Raw genomic sequence first — 15,808 nt, 5'->3', positions numbered from 1 at the left:
TCAAAGCCCTGCTTGGCTGCCCCCTCTAGCGACCAACTCATAGCACGGCGGCCCTCCCATGGGGCCTCTCTGAGAGCACAGGAAGCGTGGTGAGCTCCACTGGGCCAGAGGCGTGGCAAGCGGGGCCTGCAGCACACCAGAGGTTGGACGGGCATGAGCTCACCTCCCTGGTTCCTTCAGGCCAAAGGTGCCTTTTTCGAGTCCAGGGTCAGCCTTCCTCAGCCCAGGCTGAGAGAAGGCGCCACGTAACGCATGGCAGCCAGGAGCCCAAGGGGAGTTAAGGACCTTTATTTCACATTCACACAAATGTACATTTTCTATAAATAATGCGGAGCTGAAATATTTACAGTCATCTCCTGCGCACTCCCAGGCGCTCTCCCACTGGCAGCCGGTGCTGCCGTGCTACCCGCACAGGGGTGGGTACTGAGCTCGGCCTCTCCCCACACCGCCAGGTCCCTGGGACTCTCCTAGCCCCGGTCACTTTGCTGTCCCCTGCCGAAGGCCACGCACACCACAAGGAAACTGCTGCTCAGCAAGCAGCAGCGGGTCAGTGCAGCCCCACTGCAGCGGCGGAGAGCGCGGTGGCCGCGGCCAGGCCTGGGCCCGCGGGCAGTCGCCGCCAGCTCGGCAACTGCCTGGAAGTTCCGGGGACGCTGCCACTCGCTCTGCTGCCCCTTGACTCTCCCCCCTTCCTTTCCCCACCCAGCCCTCGTCTGGGGGGACAAGCCTCAAGCTTCCCTCAACTCCCCACGGCGGGACTGCTCCAGGCACCTCGTGGTGCCGGGTCACGGAGGACGGAGAGCCCACGTCCTGCTCTGGAAGCTTATAACGTCAAGGATGAGAAACTACAACACAAATGTCTCAATGACGCGTAACAGCGGGCTCGCACCGGCCTGCACTCCGAGTTCTTAGAAGCCGTTGGCCCGACAGACAGACACACACGTACTTTTGAGCCCCGAGGGGACGGGAGGACGGTCTTTTGGGGGTGGAGAGGGAGAAGCTGGAAGAGACTAGCTCGGCCCCGTGAGACACGCTAAGACACTGAGACACACAGAACTGGGACCCATCTAAGCCTGAGCGAGGGGGCTTGCAGAGAACACACACGCGCCACCCACTTGGCAGTCACAGCAGCATCGTGCACTTGGGAACAGCGAGAGGCAAGGGACGGCCCCTGGGCTGGGGCAGCCTTAACCCCTCTCCATCAGCTAGAGACGGGCCGGGGTGGGGTTCTGAGATCTTCCTCACTGCTACGAACAGCAGCCACATATGAGAAGAGACACAACACAGAGTAGCAGATCTCGTGGGCCTGGAGGAGAGAAAACCGGCCAGATCAATGTCACGCGGATTCCTACACCTTCACACGTGGAGATCTGCCAACCGGGAAACTCCTGCCCTGACTCTGGGCTCAGGCCTCCAGACTAAGGAGCCCCAAGCAAGGCCCCAGAACTGGCCCGTGGGAGCGGGGTCAGCATGGGTGCCTCTCCCAGGCTGAAGACCTGCCTCAGCTCCAGCTGAATCTCTGGCGTCTGCACTAAAATCTCTCCTCAACCATTCCGCATGGCCCCTCACCCTGTGCCCTCAGAGGCCCGCCCCACTCCTGCTGGGACGCCCCCGGGTAGCCCTGCGCAGACCGGCCCATCGGCACACTCACCATCGGTGTCTTGTACTTGTGGCTCACCACTTCTTTAATTTCAGGAACTAAAACCGGACGGGCAAGAGACAAAACAGAAGGTTGAAAACTAAGAGCAACAGCGCCACACTCCCCCAGGCGGCAGCGCCCGGCACCAGGGTCCCCTTCCCCTCTGGGCCTCACTCAGCCCCGGCCGGGTGAGAGGACACTGGCCCCGACTCCTCAGCCTGACATCTGGGGTCTGCAGTGGCTCCTGGCTCCGTGGCCATGACTCTACCGACTCTGAGAGCCCCAGCACAGGAGCAGGCTAGCCTCTCACCAGCCTGGTTGCTGCTACCATCCAGGGCCCGAGGAGCACAGCTGATATTCCCAGGTTTTGGCTGGGAGGAGAGCACTGCCTCTGGCCTGTGCCTCACCTTGCTGAGACACCCGAGAACTCGCCCCTGTCAGCAGCCCCATGCTCTGGTCAAGTTACACACGTTCCCTGTTCTCCCAGCCCCTACACTGAGGGTCCTGAGGCTGGATGAAGAATCGGCATGATACCAAACCCACCAGACTTGGAAGTTTCCTTCCCTGATGGCAGGAGAGGCCCAGGCCTGCCTGTGTGAGGGAGAGCGTCAGAGGGCTCTGGAGCAGACACACCGAGCAGAAGAGACAGGTGAGTACGGCACCCGGGGAGGGAGGTGACAGGGAGCATCAGGCAAAATACACACGTGTCCACAGCCCGGAATGCAAGACTAAGAGTCACCCCCGCCCCGGCCATGCAGGGGTTCTGCCTGGCCAGAGCAAGGAGTAAGGTCCCCCAGCCTCAGCCAACATCATGGCCCCTGGAGGCTGGGAGCAGGGGGCGTGGCATCCCCTGGGGGCCAGGAAAGGTAGGGTGAGAGTTGGCCACACCTTCTTCTGACCCTGGGAGGTAGAATTCAGGGGGCCCCAGGGTTAACAGGGAATAAACTCATCAGAGGTAGAGCAAGGAGCCCAGGTCCTTCTCCTGGGTTGCAAGACTCCCCCAAACGTCTCTCTGGCAGAAGAGAGAAAGGAGCACACGGGAGAGAACTCGGAACCAGCGAGCCAGCGCGAGGGTGGAGGAGGTCGGGGAGGAAGAGGGTGGGGGGAGAGGGAAGAGGCAAGTTGGTGATGCGGGCAGCTGGCTTGGGCGCAGGAAGCCTGCCCACCCACACCGCAGGGCCCAAGGCAGGGGCCTGGGGAGAGGCAGCACGGCGAGGTCACTTTACCTGCTGGAGAACGAAGGTTTTCATAGCAGCGACGAGGGGCACGAAAGAATGAAGCACAAACACAGCAGGAACTCAAAGCCCCAGGGCGAGAACCCAGACCGCTCAGTCAGCGCTCGGCTGGGGGGAGCCTAGCCCCCGGCTTCCGGCTACCACTGCCCTCTGCCTCCGAGGCCACTAGGCTTGCCTGACCCCTGCGGTGAGGCTGCCTGCACCGCCGCACGCCCTCCAGCAGCCCAGGGGCTCGACGGACCCTGGCGTGGCCCCAGGGTGGCTGGACAGCGCACCGGGCTGCCAGAGGGACCGAGGCAGGCGACATGAACGCAGCAGAGCTAGGAAGTGGCTCGTCTGCTCTGCCCCACCAGCTGGCCAAACAAGGGGAGGTGGCGTGGCCTCGAGGAGCCTCTTCACTACCAGCGCTAATCTCTAAGCCCGGCCTCTAAGCCACTGCTCCTCTGCCACGCTCAGGCAGCCAGCGACCGACTAGCTCTCCTTTCTCCTCCCTGCTCTCGTGTCAGGACTCCCTCTTCCTCCCTGTCACTCCTGCTCCTCCTGACCTCTCTGCAGAGGCTCTTCTTCTCTGTCTCTAGTCCCTCCTCTGGAGCTCCGAGGTTTGAGTTACTGCCATGTGAGTCCAGACCTAAGAGCAAAATAGTGTAATTACCAAATTCCTCCAGGACAAAGACGCCTCGAACTGTATTGCACTTTTTAATGTGATTCAGCTCTATGAAAACCTGCAAGAGAGGGAGGGAGGGAGGGAGGGAGGGGGTAAGGCCCAGAGGCTCCCCCACTGCCCCGCAAAGCCCACTCTCCCAGCTACAGCCCCACCCACACGGAAAACCTATTTCCCACAGGGAGGATGGAAGAATACACACACACACACACAACTCAAAAGCGCTAAGAAGCAAAGACAGCAGAAAGGGCATGTACCTTCCGCTCCTGGCCGGAGGAGAAAGCATGGGAGAGAAAGGAAGGTGTTAGTTTTAACCGTCAAAGCCAACGCAAAGGCCCCTCGGCTGGCCTGGGCTGCCTGCCCACACCCTCTGCCCAGGGCGGTGCTTGTAGGACACTGTGCCCTAGGCCCTCCCCGCACCCCAGCCCATTAGCTCTCTACCCTTCCATGCATCCTCCTCCGGCGCAGAGGGCAGGCACGGGCGCAAAGCTCCCCTCAGACTGTCCTTGGGAGGGAGGTGTTGGCATCTTCCTTGAAACAGGATTCAGGCTCTCCCAAGAGTATGTGGTGATTGACGGTACTAACAGCAACCACCTGTGAGCACCTACTCGGAGTTCTCCAGACACTACTTCTTTGTCCTGACATCTACGTGGCACAGGATATAGCATCACCCTCATTGTACAGATGAGGACGCTGGATCAGAAAGTTTATTTGCCCGTGGATAACGGAGCTGGGCTCCAAGTCCAAGTACGTCCTGACTCCAAAGACCATGCTTTTCCCATCTGTTACCCCACACTGCAGAGCTCCACCGGGGCTCCAGTGCCTCCTCTCAACTCCAGCTGACTCTTACGTGGTGGAAGACGGACCCCAAGGCCATTATCTATCATCAGTCAGGGTTTGACTTTCTCTTTCTCTTCAGGATCTCTCTTCTGGGGCAAAGCCTTAAACTATAGACCAGCCTGTACATACTTTGTAACGGTTAGACGGTGGGTCAGTCCAAAGGGGGTGTAGCAAGCGGGAAGAGGGCCTCTGGGTGTCATTTAATGGCATCTCTTCTTGAGAAGGTGAGGCATCAGGGGAGGCCACGGCCCTGAAGTGCAGTCAGAAGCCTGGTCCCTGAGAAGTGCTGACACCTTCACGGTCTAGAAAAGTACTAGGTAAACCCCTCTCTGGGTGGGCCCTAAGGTCTTAAGTATACTGTTTAATATATTACTATGACTAACAGTAAATATACTGCTGCAGGTATCCTGCCAGGAAGCCTGGGCAGCTGTTTCCCATCACACCAAGTTGCCCAGCTGGATCCCTGAAAGAAGGAGAACTAAAATGGCGAGAGGTGGGAGGAAGCCCCCGAGTCCAGGTGTTCACGGCCCCCGAGTGTCTGCCGCCCGGCCAGGGGCCGAGGCGCTTCGCACGTTCGGGTCTGGCTCAGGGCCTCAAGGAGACAAACCGGTACATCGGGGGAGGGGGAGGAAGGCACTTGTGTGAAGAGTCAGGATTGGGAGCGGGCCTGGGATGACACGCGCTGGCCTCGGAAAGGAATGAGCTTAAGGAATGTCCACGGAGAGGAAACGTATCGCTGTGTTAGAACCAAGAGAAAAAACAGTCAGCTCCTATGGTGGAGTCACAACGAGGGCAAGATGGATCCCGAAGTGCTCCCCGGTCAAAATAAGGGGAGTGGGGCCGGGGGAGCAGGGGACCGAGTGGGGCCACTCAGAGGAAGGAGAAGAACAGGAAGAAGAATCGGCAGGGAAAAAAAAAAAGGCAAATAAACACACACGCTCCCGATGGGACGGACCCAAGCCGCACGCACGCACGCGCTGTACGCACACCAGAAACGCGCGAGGGGATCAGCCGGTAAAGACTCTCAAAGCAAAACCACCAAGCAAAAGCGCGCCCGGGGTAAGGGAAGGCGGACACTGCGCGAAGAAGGGCCAAGTGAGACGCTCTCACTCACACTGTGCTGAGTCTAATGGGCAGGGGCAGCCGGGCCACCGTGGCTCCCTCTCTGTCCCCTCCTCCCCCCGCCGCACAGGCTCCCTGCCGCACCTTCCGGGTGGCTGCCAGTGTCACTGCGCCCTCCCCTCTGATGGTTCTCTCCGGTCCAGCTGCTCCGTTTCTCTCACTAGCCCCCGAGGCCTCTCTCACGCTCACTGGGCAAGCACTGGGGACCCGGACACCGATCCTTACTGCAGGTGGTACGCCGGGGCTGGGAAGCCTCATGCTGCCGCTTGCACCTACCTGGTTGTGCATGAACTTGAGATTGATCCCTTCTAGGGTGACCTGCAGCAAGCCGCCCTCGCCAGTCTTCATGTCCTGCACAGGGAACTCGCCACCCAGCTCCGGCCCTATGGCGAGGGAGGAGGTCATCAGCCAACCGGGAGGTGGGGCGCCCCGCGGCCTGACCTCCTCCTCAGGCCTCGGCCGCTCAGGACAGGTGAAAGGCCACAGAAGGCGCGCGCCCAGGGAGCCGCCCTCTGCTCACCGGGTTTGGTGCTCTGCTGTCGGGCGGCGGCCCGCTCCATGCTGTCCTTCACGCAGTAGTACAGCTCCCGACACTACGGCACAGCGGGGAGAGCCGTCCTGTCATACAAGCTCTCCGGGCTCCCCGCCCGCTGCTCTAGAACGGCTGCTGGAGGCCTGGGCCGATGCCAGGACCTCGGAGACAGCTTTACGTGTTCCATGCCGCAGCCGGAGGCAAAAGTGGGGCTCCGGCGTGGATTCTGGAACGTTAACTTCCCTGCAGGAGCTCCGCACGTTCCCTCAACGCCCAACCCCCAACGCACACCGAGGTCACGGGTACCTTCTTGGTATAGAATTTGTTGAGCTGGGTCTCAGAGCCGTTTCTACGCCACAAGCATAGCACCTTGGTCTTGGGACAGTAGGTCATGTTGATGAGCTTCTCGTACCACCAGCGCTCGTACACCGTCCCGACGTTACTACGCAGCACCACGCACTCGTCACCCACCTGCAGAGGCGCACGGGGCAGTCGGCGGCCCTGGTCTCCCTCTTCCCACCCCAGGCCACACTGCACGCTGCTCCCCACGGGGAAAGATGGGACAACTGGTCCTAGGAGCATCCGCAAAGGTCAGGTTTTCTGTCTTATGCTCAGTCTTCCTTACGTGGAGACACAAACACTGAACTGCTGGACACGTCGTCCACTAGAAGGTCTACTGACAGAGGAGGAGCTGTTGGAAGGAACTTGTGGGCAAGGAAGGAGGCTCACTTCACTTCAGTCAGTGTTCATTACTTCTTACATGTTCTGGACTTAAAGTATGCAGAGCGTATCGTATGCCTCCACCTTACAACCTCAGGAATCATCGCTACGGACAAACACAAAGGCGGGGGATTAGGGCAGACGTCACCAAGGAGGAAACACACGGAACCAACACACTTTCTAATCCTGGCTCGGCTCTAGTTCCGCGTAAATCTTCTCAAAAATTGATTATACAAGTCACACACGGACATTGCTTATTGCAAAAAAAAAATTATAGGGCTTCCCTGGTGGCGCAGTGGTTGAGAGTCCGCCTGCCGATGCAGGAGATGCGGGTTCGTGCCCCGGTCCGGGAAGATCCCACGTGCCGCGGAGCGACTGGGCCCGTGAGCCGTGGCCGCTGGGCCTGAGCGTCCGGAGCCTGTGCTCCGCAGCGGGAGGGGCCACAACAGTGAGAGGCCCGCGTACCGCAAAAAAAATTAAAAAAAAAAAAAAAAAATTATACCTCACAGGTGATATAAACTAAAAGGCAAAGTTCTTCACATCCTCTTCTTACTCAACATTCTCCCTCAGGTGGACGTACCTGTTCGTATGCCTTCAATTATGGTGGAGACATTATGGCATGATGGTTAAGAGCACAGGTCTAAGATCACACTACCTGGATTTAGATTTAAGGCTGTCTCCTTACTTAGCTGTGTCACCTTAAGCAAGTTAATCTCTGTCTATATTTCCTCGTGTGTAAGATGGGGATAGTAATAACTTCATGGAGTCACTGTGAAGATTAGATAAGTTAATGTGCATAAAATTCTTAGAATCAGACTTCCCTGGTGGCGCAGTGGTTAAGAATCCACCTGCCAATGCAGGGGACACGGGTTCGAGCCCTGGTCTGGGAAGATCCCACGTGCCGTGGAGCAACTAAGCCCGTGCGCCACAACTACTGAGCCTGCGCTCTAGAGCCCGCAAACCACAACTACTGAACCCCCGTGCCACAAGTACTGAAGCCTGTGCACCTACAGCCCCGTGCTCCACAACAAGAGAAGCCACCGCAATGCACGCACACTGCAATGAAGAGTAGCCCCCGCTCGCCGCAACTAGAGGAAGCCTGCGCGCAGCAACAGACCCAATGCCAGCCAATAAATAAATAAATTAGTGAATTAAATAAATTTTTAAAAAAATTCTTAGAATAAAGCCAGGCACATAGAATGGACCCTGGAGTTAGCTGCTATAACAACAATACAACTATGATATAAGAAATATAATAATCATTATCATGACCACATTGATGATTCTCAAATCTTTCTCCGTATGGGACCTGCCTTCCTGAGTCCTGACCTCTCTCTATCTGGATGTCTCACTGGCAGCACTTCAAACTCATCATGTCCAAATCTGAGCTCCACATCTCCTCCTGGGCGGCTCCTCCTCCTAAGTTCCCTATCTCAGTAAATGGCATCACCGTTTCCCCCAGCCGCCCAGGCCAGAAATGGAGGAGTGATGCAAGACTCCTTCCTTTTCCTCTAACTATACCATCAAGTGTCACCATTTCTACCCCAAATACCCCTGGAATATACTTCCCCTCCCCGACTCCGCCATCAAGTCCTACTCTTCTTCACGTCTAAGCTCAAAGGTCACTTCTGGGGGTCGCCCACGACTCCCAGACCCTCTGCTATGTATTCCCATAACACCTGCCCCCTGAACATCTCCTCTCAATGCTCATTATATTTTATGACACTGGGTGTTTAATTATCTGACTTTCCCAATGGCTTGTCAACGCTGGTAGGGCAACAGAAACTACGTCTCCCTTATTCACTGATATAACCCCAAACCCAGCAAACCCGGCAGAGTGCCTGGCTACGATATGCGCCCCATAAAAATTAGGTGAATGAATGAGGAATATACAAGATTACCAGTTTTCATCTACCATCTAAGACTTTACTGGGGCTCAAAAGCTTTAGGAAGAAAACGGCCAACGTAGCTGAGTAGGAACTAGAAACTTGGATTCTAGCCCCAGTCGAACTCTGTGGTTCTCTCCATGTGGAAAATGGAGAATACCACTCCACTTTCCATAACCCTCTAAGAACACGATGGAAAGGAGAGGGACAGGTATTTAGAAGAACATAAGATTTCTAGGCTAGAGAGACGATGGTAATAATGTGTCATACTTGCCTATGCTGCTGGTAGAGGTGTAAACTGGCAGTCTTTGGGATGGCAATTTGGCAAAGTCTATCAAAACTGTTAATGTATATAAGCTTGACCCAGAAATTTCACACTAAGAATCTATCCTGGGCTTCCCTGGTGGCGCAGTGGTTGAGAGTCCGCCTGCCGATGCAGGGGACGCGGGTTCGAGCCCCGGTCCGGGAAGATCCCACGTGCCGCGGAGCGGCTGGGCCCGTGAGCCGTGGCCGCTGAGCCTGCGCGTCCGGAGCCTGTGCTCCGCAACGGGAGAGGCCACAACAGTGAGAGGCCCGCGTACCGAAAAAAAAAAAAAAAGAAGAATCTATCCTATAGAAATTCTCAGGTGAGTGTGCAAAGGTTTATGTTCAAGAATAATCAGTGAAGTGTTGTTTAAAATAAAAAAGTGGGAGGGACCAGTTAAATAAATTATGGCACATCCATATAACACCTAATGGTTAAGCATCCATTTAAAAAAATAGAAACAGATTTCTATAATATGTAGACATAGATATGCCTGTGATACGTTAAGTGAAAAAAGCCAAATTATATAACAATATTTGTAGTTTGATACCATTTTTATAAACACTGAAACAAAATTCCACACAAGTAAGCTATATTTATACAAATATGCATTTTTTTTAAATCTGAAAGGATTCATGCCCAATTCTTTAACGGTGGTTACCTCTGAGACATGGCACGGGAAGGAAGTGAAGGAAGGTTTTTACTTTTTACTTTATTTACTTCTATATGGTTTGAAACTTTTACGGCATATACTCTATTACTTTTGTAATTAAAATAAAAGGCAATAGAGATGATTTTTTAAAGTCTTTGCAAATTGCTATCCAACTACTCATGCAACCAGCAGGCTGTGCTGAGAAGAGCTAAATCTGATAGCATCGCAGCAGCCAGGCACTGATGGAATGAGCGAGGCACCCTCGCGCTGCAGCACAAGGAGGAACGTCTACGAGATGACGGGCCCACCCCACGTGCTCCAGGGCCCTCGTATGAGGCTCCCTGAAACAGTGGTGAGAGAGAATCCTGCACCTCAAGGAATCCTCTGGAGAAATTTACTGTGGTGCAGATGTCCTAAGGAGCCCTCAGCCCTGATAGGCACCTCGCCAAATTCTAACACTTCAAGGTGACGTGGAAATGACTCCCTTCTCAGCTACATCATCATGTATGTTTCTGCCTCGGAGCAGAAATCCCACCCTACGTTTGACAAACTACCTCTTCAAAAAGCTGTGAATGTGACAATCAAATTCAACTAAGCCAAAAGGCAGCAGAATATTAGCTAATTTCACCCCTACTTTATAGAGGAGCAGTACTTGGTCCCTAAAATTACTTACAAAGAGATCCACTTGAGAATTAAAAACACAGAAATGAAGAAAACATGGCCAATTTCCTTTACAATACTGGATTAAGAAAGGGTTTTTCTAACTATGACTCAAAATCCAGAAGCCAACAAAGAAATGACTGATTAATTTAACTACAAGAAAGTAAAAAAAATCCTGCATGGTAAAAAAATACCATAAGTTAGGGACTTTCCTGGTGGTCCAGGGGTTAAGACTCTGTGCTCCCAATACAGGGGGCCCGGGTTTGATCCCTGATCAGGAAACTAGATCCCACATGTTGCAACGAAGATCCCGCACGCCTCAACGAAGACCGGGAGCAGCCAAATAAATAAATAATAAATAAATATTTTTTTTAAATTACCATAAGCTAAATCAGAAAACGAATGAGGGACTTTGCAGTGGATATAGGTCAGGTTGCCCACACGTGAACCCATTGATCACTAGGACAGAGCCAACCGTATGAAGCAACAGGAAATATACAGCACCACCTCTTCTTGCCAAAATACTGAATCTGGAACTGACCAAATCTCTAGATTGAATTACTAGCTTGTAAAAATACAAGTGATAGAGAAGCATGTTAAACAACACGAAGGAGATGCAACCAGCAAAAAATCTAAAATGTAAGATGCTCTATAGGGCACATTTCTTCAACAAAATAAATGGCAATGTGGGAGAGAAACTATTATATGTTAACAGATACTTTAGAGTCATATCAACCATAATTATAAATGTGTTTTCCCTTTGACCCAGCAATTGCACTGCTGGAAATTCTGAGATAAACCTGCACATGTAGGAAACGAAGCACAGCTTCATCCAGAGTCGTGCTACTGGCAACAGCAAAAATTTGGAAGAAAATCAAGGGTACATAAATACTGACTGGTTATATAAACTACGGTACGGTCACACAGTGGAACACTAAGCAGCTGTAAAAAGAATGAGAAAGCTCTTTTTGTACTGATACAGAAGATCTCCAGGATAAGTTTAATGAAAAAAAAAAAAAAAGGTACAGATCAGTAGCTATGATGTGCTACCTTTAGGTAAAAGAGTAGAAAAATAAGAACTTAGGTTCATATTTTATTGTGTTTGCACAGAAAACCACTGGAAGATACAAAGTGGTTATAAATGAAAGTGGTTACCTCCAAGAGGAAGGGGTGAGGTGGATGGGAAACTGAGTGGAAGGGGATAAGAATAAGAGCAAGACTTGCCAGTGTATACCATTCTATGTTGTTCTGACTTATGGACAATGTGACTATATCATCTATGCAATCTATATATAAAAGAAATGATAGGGATGGACTTCCGTGGTGGCACAGCGGTTAAGAATCCGCCTGCCAATTTAGGGGACACGGGTTTGAGCCCTGGTCTGGGAAGATCCCGCATGCCGCGGAGCAGCTAAGCCCGTGCGCCATAACTACTGAGCCTGCGCTCTAGAGCCCGTGCTCCGCAACAAGAGAAGCCACCGCAATGAGAAGCCCGCGCACGGCAACAAAGAATAGCCCCCACTCGCCGCAACTAGAGAAAGCCCGCGCACAGCAGCGAAGACCCAACGCAGCCAAAAATAAATTAAAATTTAAAAAAAAAAATTAAAAAATAAAAGAAATGATAGGGAATCATCTATTATATTAATTTATTTGCATAAGAGCCTGACAATTTAATGATAAACGGATAACGAAGATGAATGAGGTAAGTGGGGAAAAATATTCTGGCATCAGTTCAAGGAGTTCCTTGTGACTCTCAAATATTGCCTTGGGCCCCTAGCACCTACCTCCATGAAAAAGATATCTCCATTTGTGTCTGTCCCCGCATGTACCACAAATGTCTGCTTCTTCATGTGCCGGCTGCCACTGGACCGGATAGAGAGATCTCGTCCGTTCTGAGGAAAGAGAGATCCTTTAGGGACAACCAAACCTCCCTCTCACACAGCCCTCTGGGCCAAGAATCCCTCCTTCAGCGATTCAATTCTTATCGGCTCCCTTACAGCAGCGCCATCTGCTGGCCACTGGCCGCCATGGATGTGTTCTCAAACTTCCTGGTCTCAGGACTCCTATTCATTTTAACTTCATTGACGACCCCCAAGCACTTATGTCTTTGTGAGTTTTATTTATAGGTATTTACCACACTAGAAATTAAAACGGAAAAAATTTAAACGTTTATTAATTCATTTAAAAGGACTTAATAATCATTAGTAATAAATCCATTACATGATAATATAAATAACATATACTTTAAAAATAACCATATCTTCCAGAACAACAACAAAAAATGTGATGAGTGGCACTATTTTACGTTTTTTTGCAAAATCTCTTTAATGTTTGGCTCAAAGAAAAATGGCTGTATTCTCATATCTGCTTCTACATTCAATCTGTTGTGACATGTTGCTTTGGTTGAGGTATATTAAAGAAAATCTGACCTCACAGATACATATCTGGAAAAGGGAGGAATATTTTACTAGGCTTTCCAGATAAATACGCATATTCTTCTTTGATGCTATACCAGAACCTCAAGAAGTTTCTTAAAGTTAGTTGCAGTGTGTAATCTGAAAACACATCAAGGAACACTTTGCACTTTGTTACATTAAAATCCATTTGTCTGCTTTATACTTGGAGTGGATCTTTTACCCACAGTCGAATTTGTAACATCACACATCAGTCATCTGGAAAATACCGGTTCGCCCAGTTATACAGCTCTTTCAAATGCTGACGCATTTCATTACACAATATAAAAAAAATCACATTCATCACCGATCTCACTGGAAAAGTCTTTAAATATTGGGAAGCTTCATGTACAAAAAGTCTGCCAAACACCCAACTCCACATAACAATAATTTGTCAGTCATTCTTTCAAGAAGAAATGATGTCTCATGACTGGCTGCAAAGCTGTCAGTTCACCTTGGAACTCAAATAGTCACAAATTCCCTTTCCTCGAAACAATCATATTTCCATTTGCAGCGATATGCTTTATGTATATTTCTCGTTTTGTCACATAGAATACTAAGAAGATGTATAATCGCTGATCAGATTTAATAAAACTGATGATTTTAACTGCTTCATCAAAGGCATTCACAAGGGAAACTGGCTTTTTGTTTTATTTTTAACTGAGAGTGTGTGGAGGTGGGGACACTAGGCACGGTTTGGTGCCACCATCTTCACCGTGTTAAGGCACCAGTGGTTTTACCCACCATTGCATTTGCACCCTTAGTGCAAATGTCAATCAACCCAGTAAAAAAAGGCAAATGACATTTTAGTATTATCATGAAAACAGTATTCACCTTGTGGATCCACAGGAGTCCACAGACCACACAAACGTTGAAATGGCTGCACTGGGATGGTTTTAGTGCAGAGAATCCTATCACAGGACAGAAGGGCAAAAGCCTCATCTAGAGTCAAAGCCCTGTTTTCAGAACTAGGGATTTTGAAAACATACGAGCCAAGAAATGACCTATGCGGAAGCCTGTGCGTTAGGCCATGAGGCCCACGCCTGGGAGGCTGACTAGCGCGATGGAAGGGAGCCTGAGGGTGGCCCAGGTGTGCTCACCAGGTTTGCCAGCTGGTCAAGCACTTCGTTGATTTGCTGGCTGTACACAAGCCCAATATGCGACTTTCCCATCAGGCGCCTCACCTTCTTCCGGATATCATTCTTATTTACCTGAAAAGCCAAAACAGGATCTTAAGAACTTTCCTCCTGAGAAAAGTAGAATTCTAAAAGACCACCTCACTGAGGATAAAACATTCAACTGTGTGTTCTACCAACAGCCTGAGAAGAAAAACCCTGGTTCTGTCTCCAGGTGGCTTCTGCAGAAAAGTGGCCCTTAGAGAAGATCTGGTTTACGTGGACGCGGACTCACGGGGACACACCCTCCCTAACCCCCTAACCAATACCATGACGTTCGCCTCTGAAAACCCCTGGGGCCCCTCAGAGTGTGATTCTTAGATAGTAAAACTTAAGAGTAGCAATGTTCTACACTCAGTTGTCACCAAGACACCATCTTCGGGCGAAAAGATCACCACCCTCTCCCAACCAGAGTTAACTGGTACCCCTGGAGTTCAAGAGACCCTGAAACAGAAAAGGAAACAAACCAAGAGTGCCTGCAGGGTATTCTCTAAATTTGATCAACTAATCCCTTCACATTTAGAGAGGCTGGGAGAACAGGAGGAGGAGAAACCCAGGAGCTCATTCTCAGAACAACTCTCTTCTACCCACCGAGTCCCTTTCAGAACAGGACTCTTCTGTTTGGTAACACAGTTCTCCCACAGCTATAAAAACCAAGTATAACCGAGTCAAACTAGAACCTACCGTTACTTTTTCAATGAGTAGCTCTTTTTACATCTATGGCATAGTCTATATGATAAAGGACTAATGCTGAAAAGTAAATTCTGAGCATTCTTTCTAAGGTTTCAGAGCCTACTACTTAAAAAAAAATTTTTTTTTTTCCACTGTACTCTGTGGGGAGTTCTACAGGCATCCTAAAACTATTCAGCCAAGGAAGCCCATTTAAAATTCAGAATAAACAAGTGGCATGCAATCATCAATCGCCTTCACAACATTCCTTAGCACAACAGCCTGGCAGCTGCAGATAAATGGATCATGTGTGAGCTGCAGAGAGGCCTCAGACTTTCAATGAAGAAAGGAGCCCCAGCAGGATGCTCTGGCCGCTTCCCAACTGCCCCGAGATTTAGGCAACAGGAACAAGCCTTGCCCTCCAGTATCAGCAGTAGCTGGGCGTAAGCAAAACAGACATTACCTTCAGCAGCAGCATGTAGGAGATGAGGTTGTGCAAAAGCGTGGCCAGCAAACGGTCTTCATCATCCTCTAGGCGCTTCCGGTCATGTTCTCCTAGGGACAGGTACCTGAGCAGGAGACCAGGACAAGTCAGCCCCCAGGTGGGAGAGCACAGAATTAACTGGGGAGACGCTGAATTTTGCATTTTCCCAAGGGTTTCTAAGCCTCATACCTGTCTATCATTTCCTGGGGACCCTGGTCCATACCCATCCCTTCTCTCTCCAACATCACAGCATCTAAGAACGCATCTTCCCAGAACTGCATCTGGTCCCATAAAGTAGAACGCTCTTTGCCTGTGTGGAACAGAGTTTTTTTTAGGCGCTTGTATAACATATAAAGAATATGGCTGCCAGACTAAAACAGAGTAAACATTCCAGAAAGAAAGGAAGTCATTACAACTTCCAAGGCAAAGGAAACACGAGACTCTTCACCCCAGGTCTAACATTCCTGCCACCAGCCCCAGCTGCCTCCAAGTGAGGCCCAATCCCTCCCGAGGAGGAGAGATGAACAGCACACAAAGAAAGGCGGTTACTTATAGAAAAGGTCTCCATAGCAGCATCCTCTAACTGGTCCCACATCGATCCTTTGTCCCTTCCTGCCGATTTGTGAGCAGGAAGGACCATGGTAGCAAGAAAGTAAAAGAAGACAGAAAGACAGAAGCTGTTGGTTAATACCAAACTTCAGTCTCTTCTAGTTTTCACCCACTGTTTTTTCCCCAGTAAGTCGCTTGCTTCAGATATGAAAATGTCCTCTAACATC

General features: G+C 50.8%; 1 protein-coding gene across 41 annotated transcripts in view; it reads right to left on the bottom strand.

Annotated features, from left to right (window-relative positions):
- Window positions 1–272: 272 nt before the first annotated feature.
- Window positions 273–15,808, bottom strand: part of MADD (MAP kinase activating death domain) — a 39,967-nt gene continuing 24,431 nt past the window's right edge. For 15 of the 41 annotated variants that reach the window (XM_059068081.2, XM_059068082.2, XM_059068083.2 and 12 more), the window contains 10 exons: window positions 15,582–15,644; window positions 15,222–15,342; window positions 15,012–15,117; window positions 13,805–13,915; window positions 12,036–12,143; window positions 6,336–6,500; window positions 6,018–6,090; window positions 5,774–5,880; window positions 1,652–1,698; window positions 273–1,306 (listed from right to left, as the gene is read on the bottom strand). In XM_059068081.2, the coding sequence (XP_058924064.1) occupies window positions 1,675–1,698; window positions 5,774–5,880; window positions 6,018–6,090; window positions 6,336–6,500; window positions 12,036–12,143; window positions 13,805–13,915; window positions 15,012–15,117; window positions 15,222–15,342; window positions 15,582–15,644 (878 nt within the window). In that variant the 3' untranslated portion in view covers window positions 273–1,306; window positions 1,652–1,674. Of the gene's footprint in view, window positions 1,307–1,651; window positions 1,699–3,419; window positions 3,503–3,526; window positions 3,597–5,773; window positions 5,881–6,017; window positions 6,091–6,335; window positions 6,501–12,035; window positions 12,144–13,804; window positions 13,916–15,011; window positions 15,118–15,221; window positions 15,343–15,581; window positions 15,645–15,808 lie in introns of all 41 variants that reach the window. The other 26 variants (XM_059068061.2, XM_059068063.2, XM_059068064.2 and 23 more) reach the window with 5 other exon arrangements.

Source organism: Kogia breviceps, chromosome 7, assembly GCF_026419965.1.
Source record: "Kogia breviceps isolate mKogBre1 chromosome 7, mKogBre1 haplotype 1, whole genome shotgun sequence".
Taxonomy (NCBI): domain Eukaryota; kingdom Metazoa; phylum Chordata; class Mammalia; order Artiodactyla; family Physeteridae; genus Kogia; species Kogia breviceps.
The sequence above is the reverse complement of the archived record's forward strand: the minus strand, read 5'-3'. Positions and strand labels throughout refer to the sequence as shown.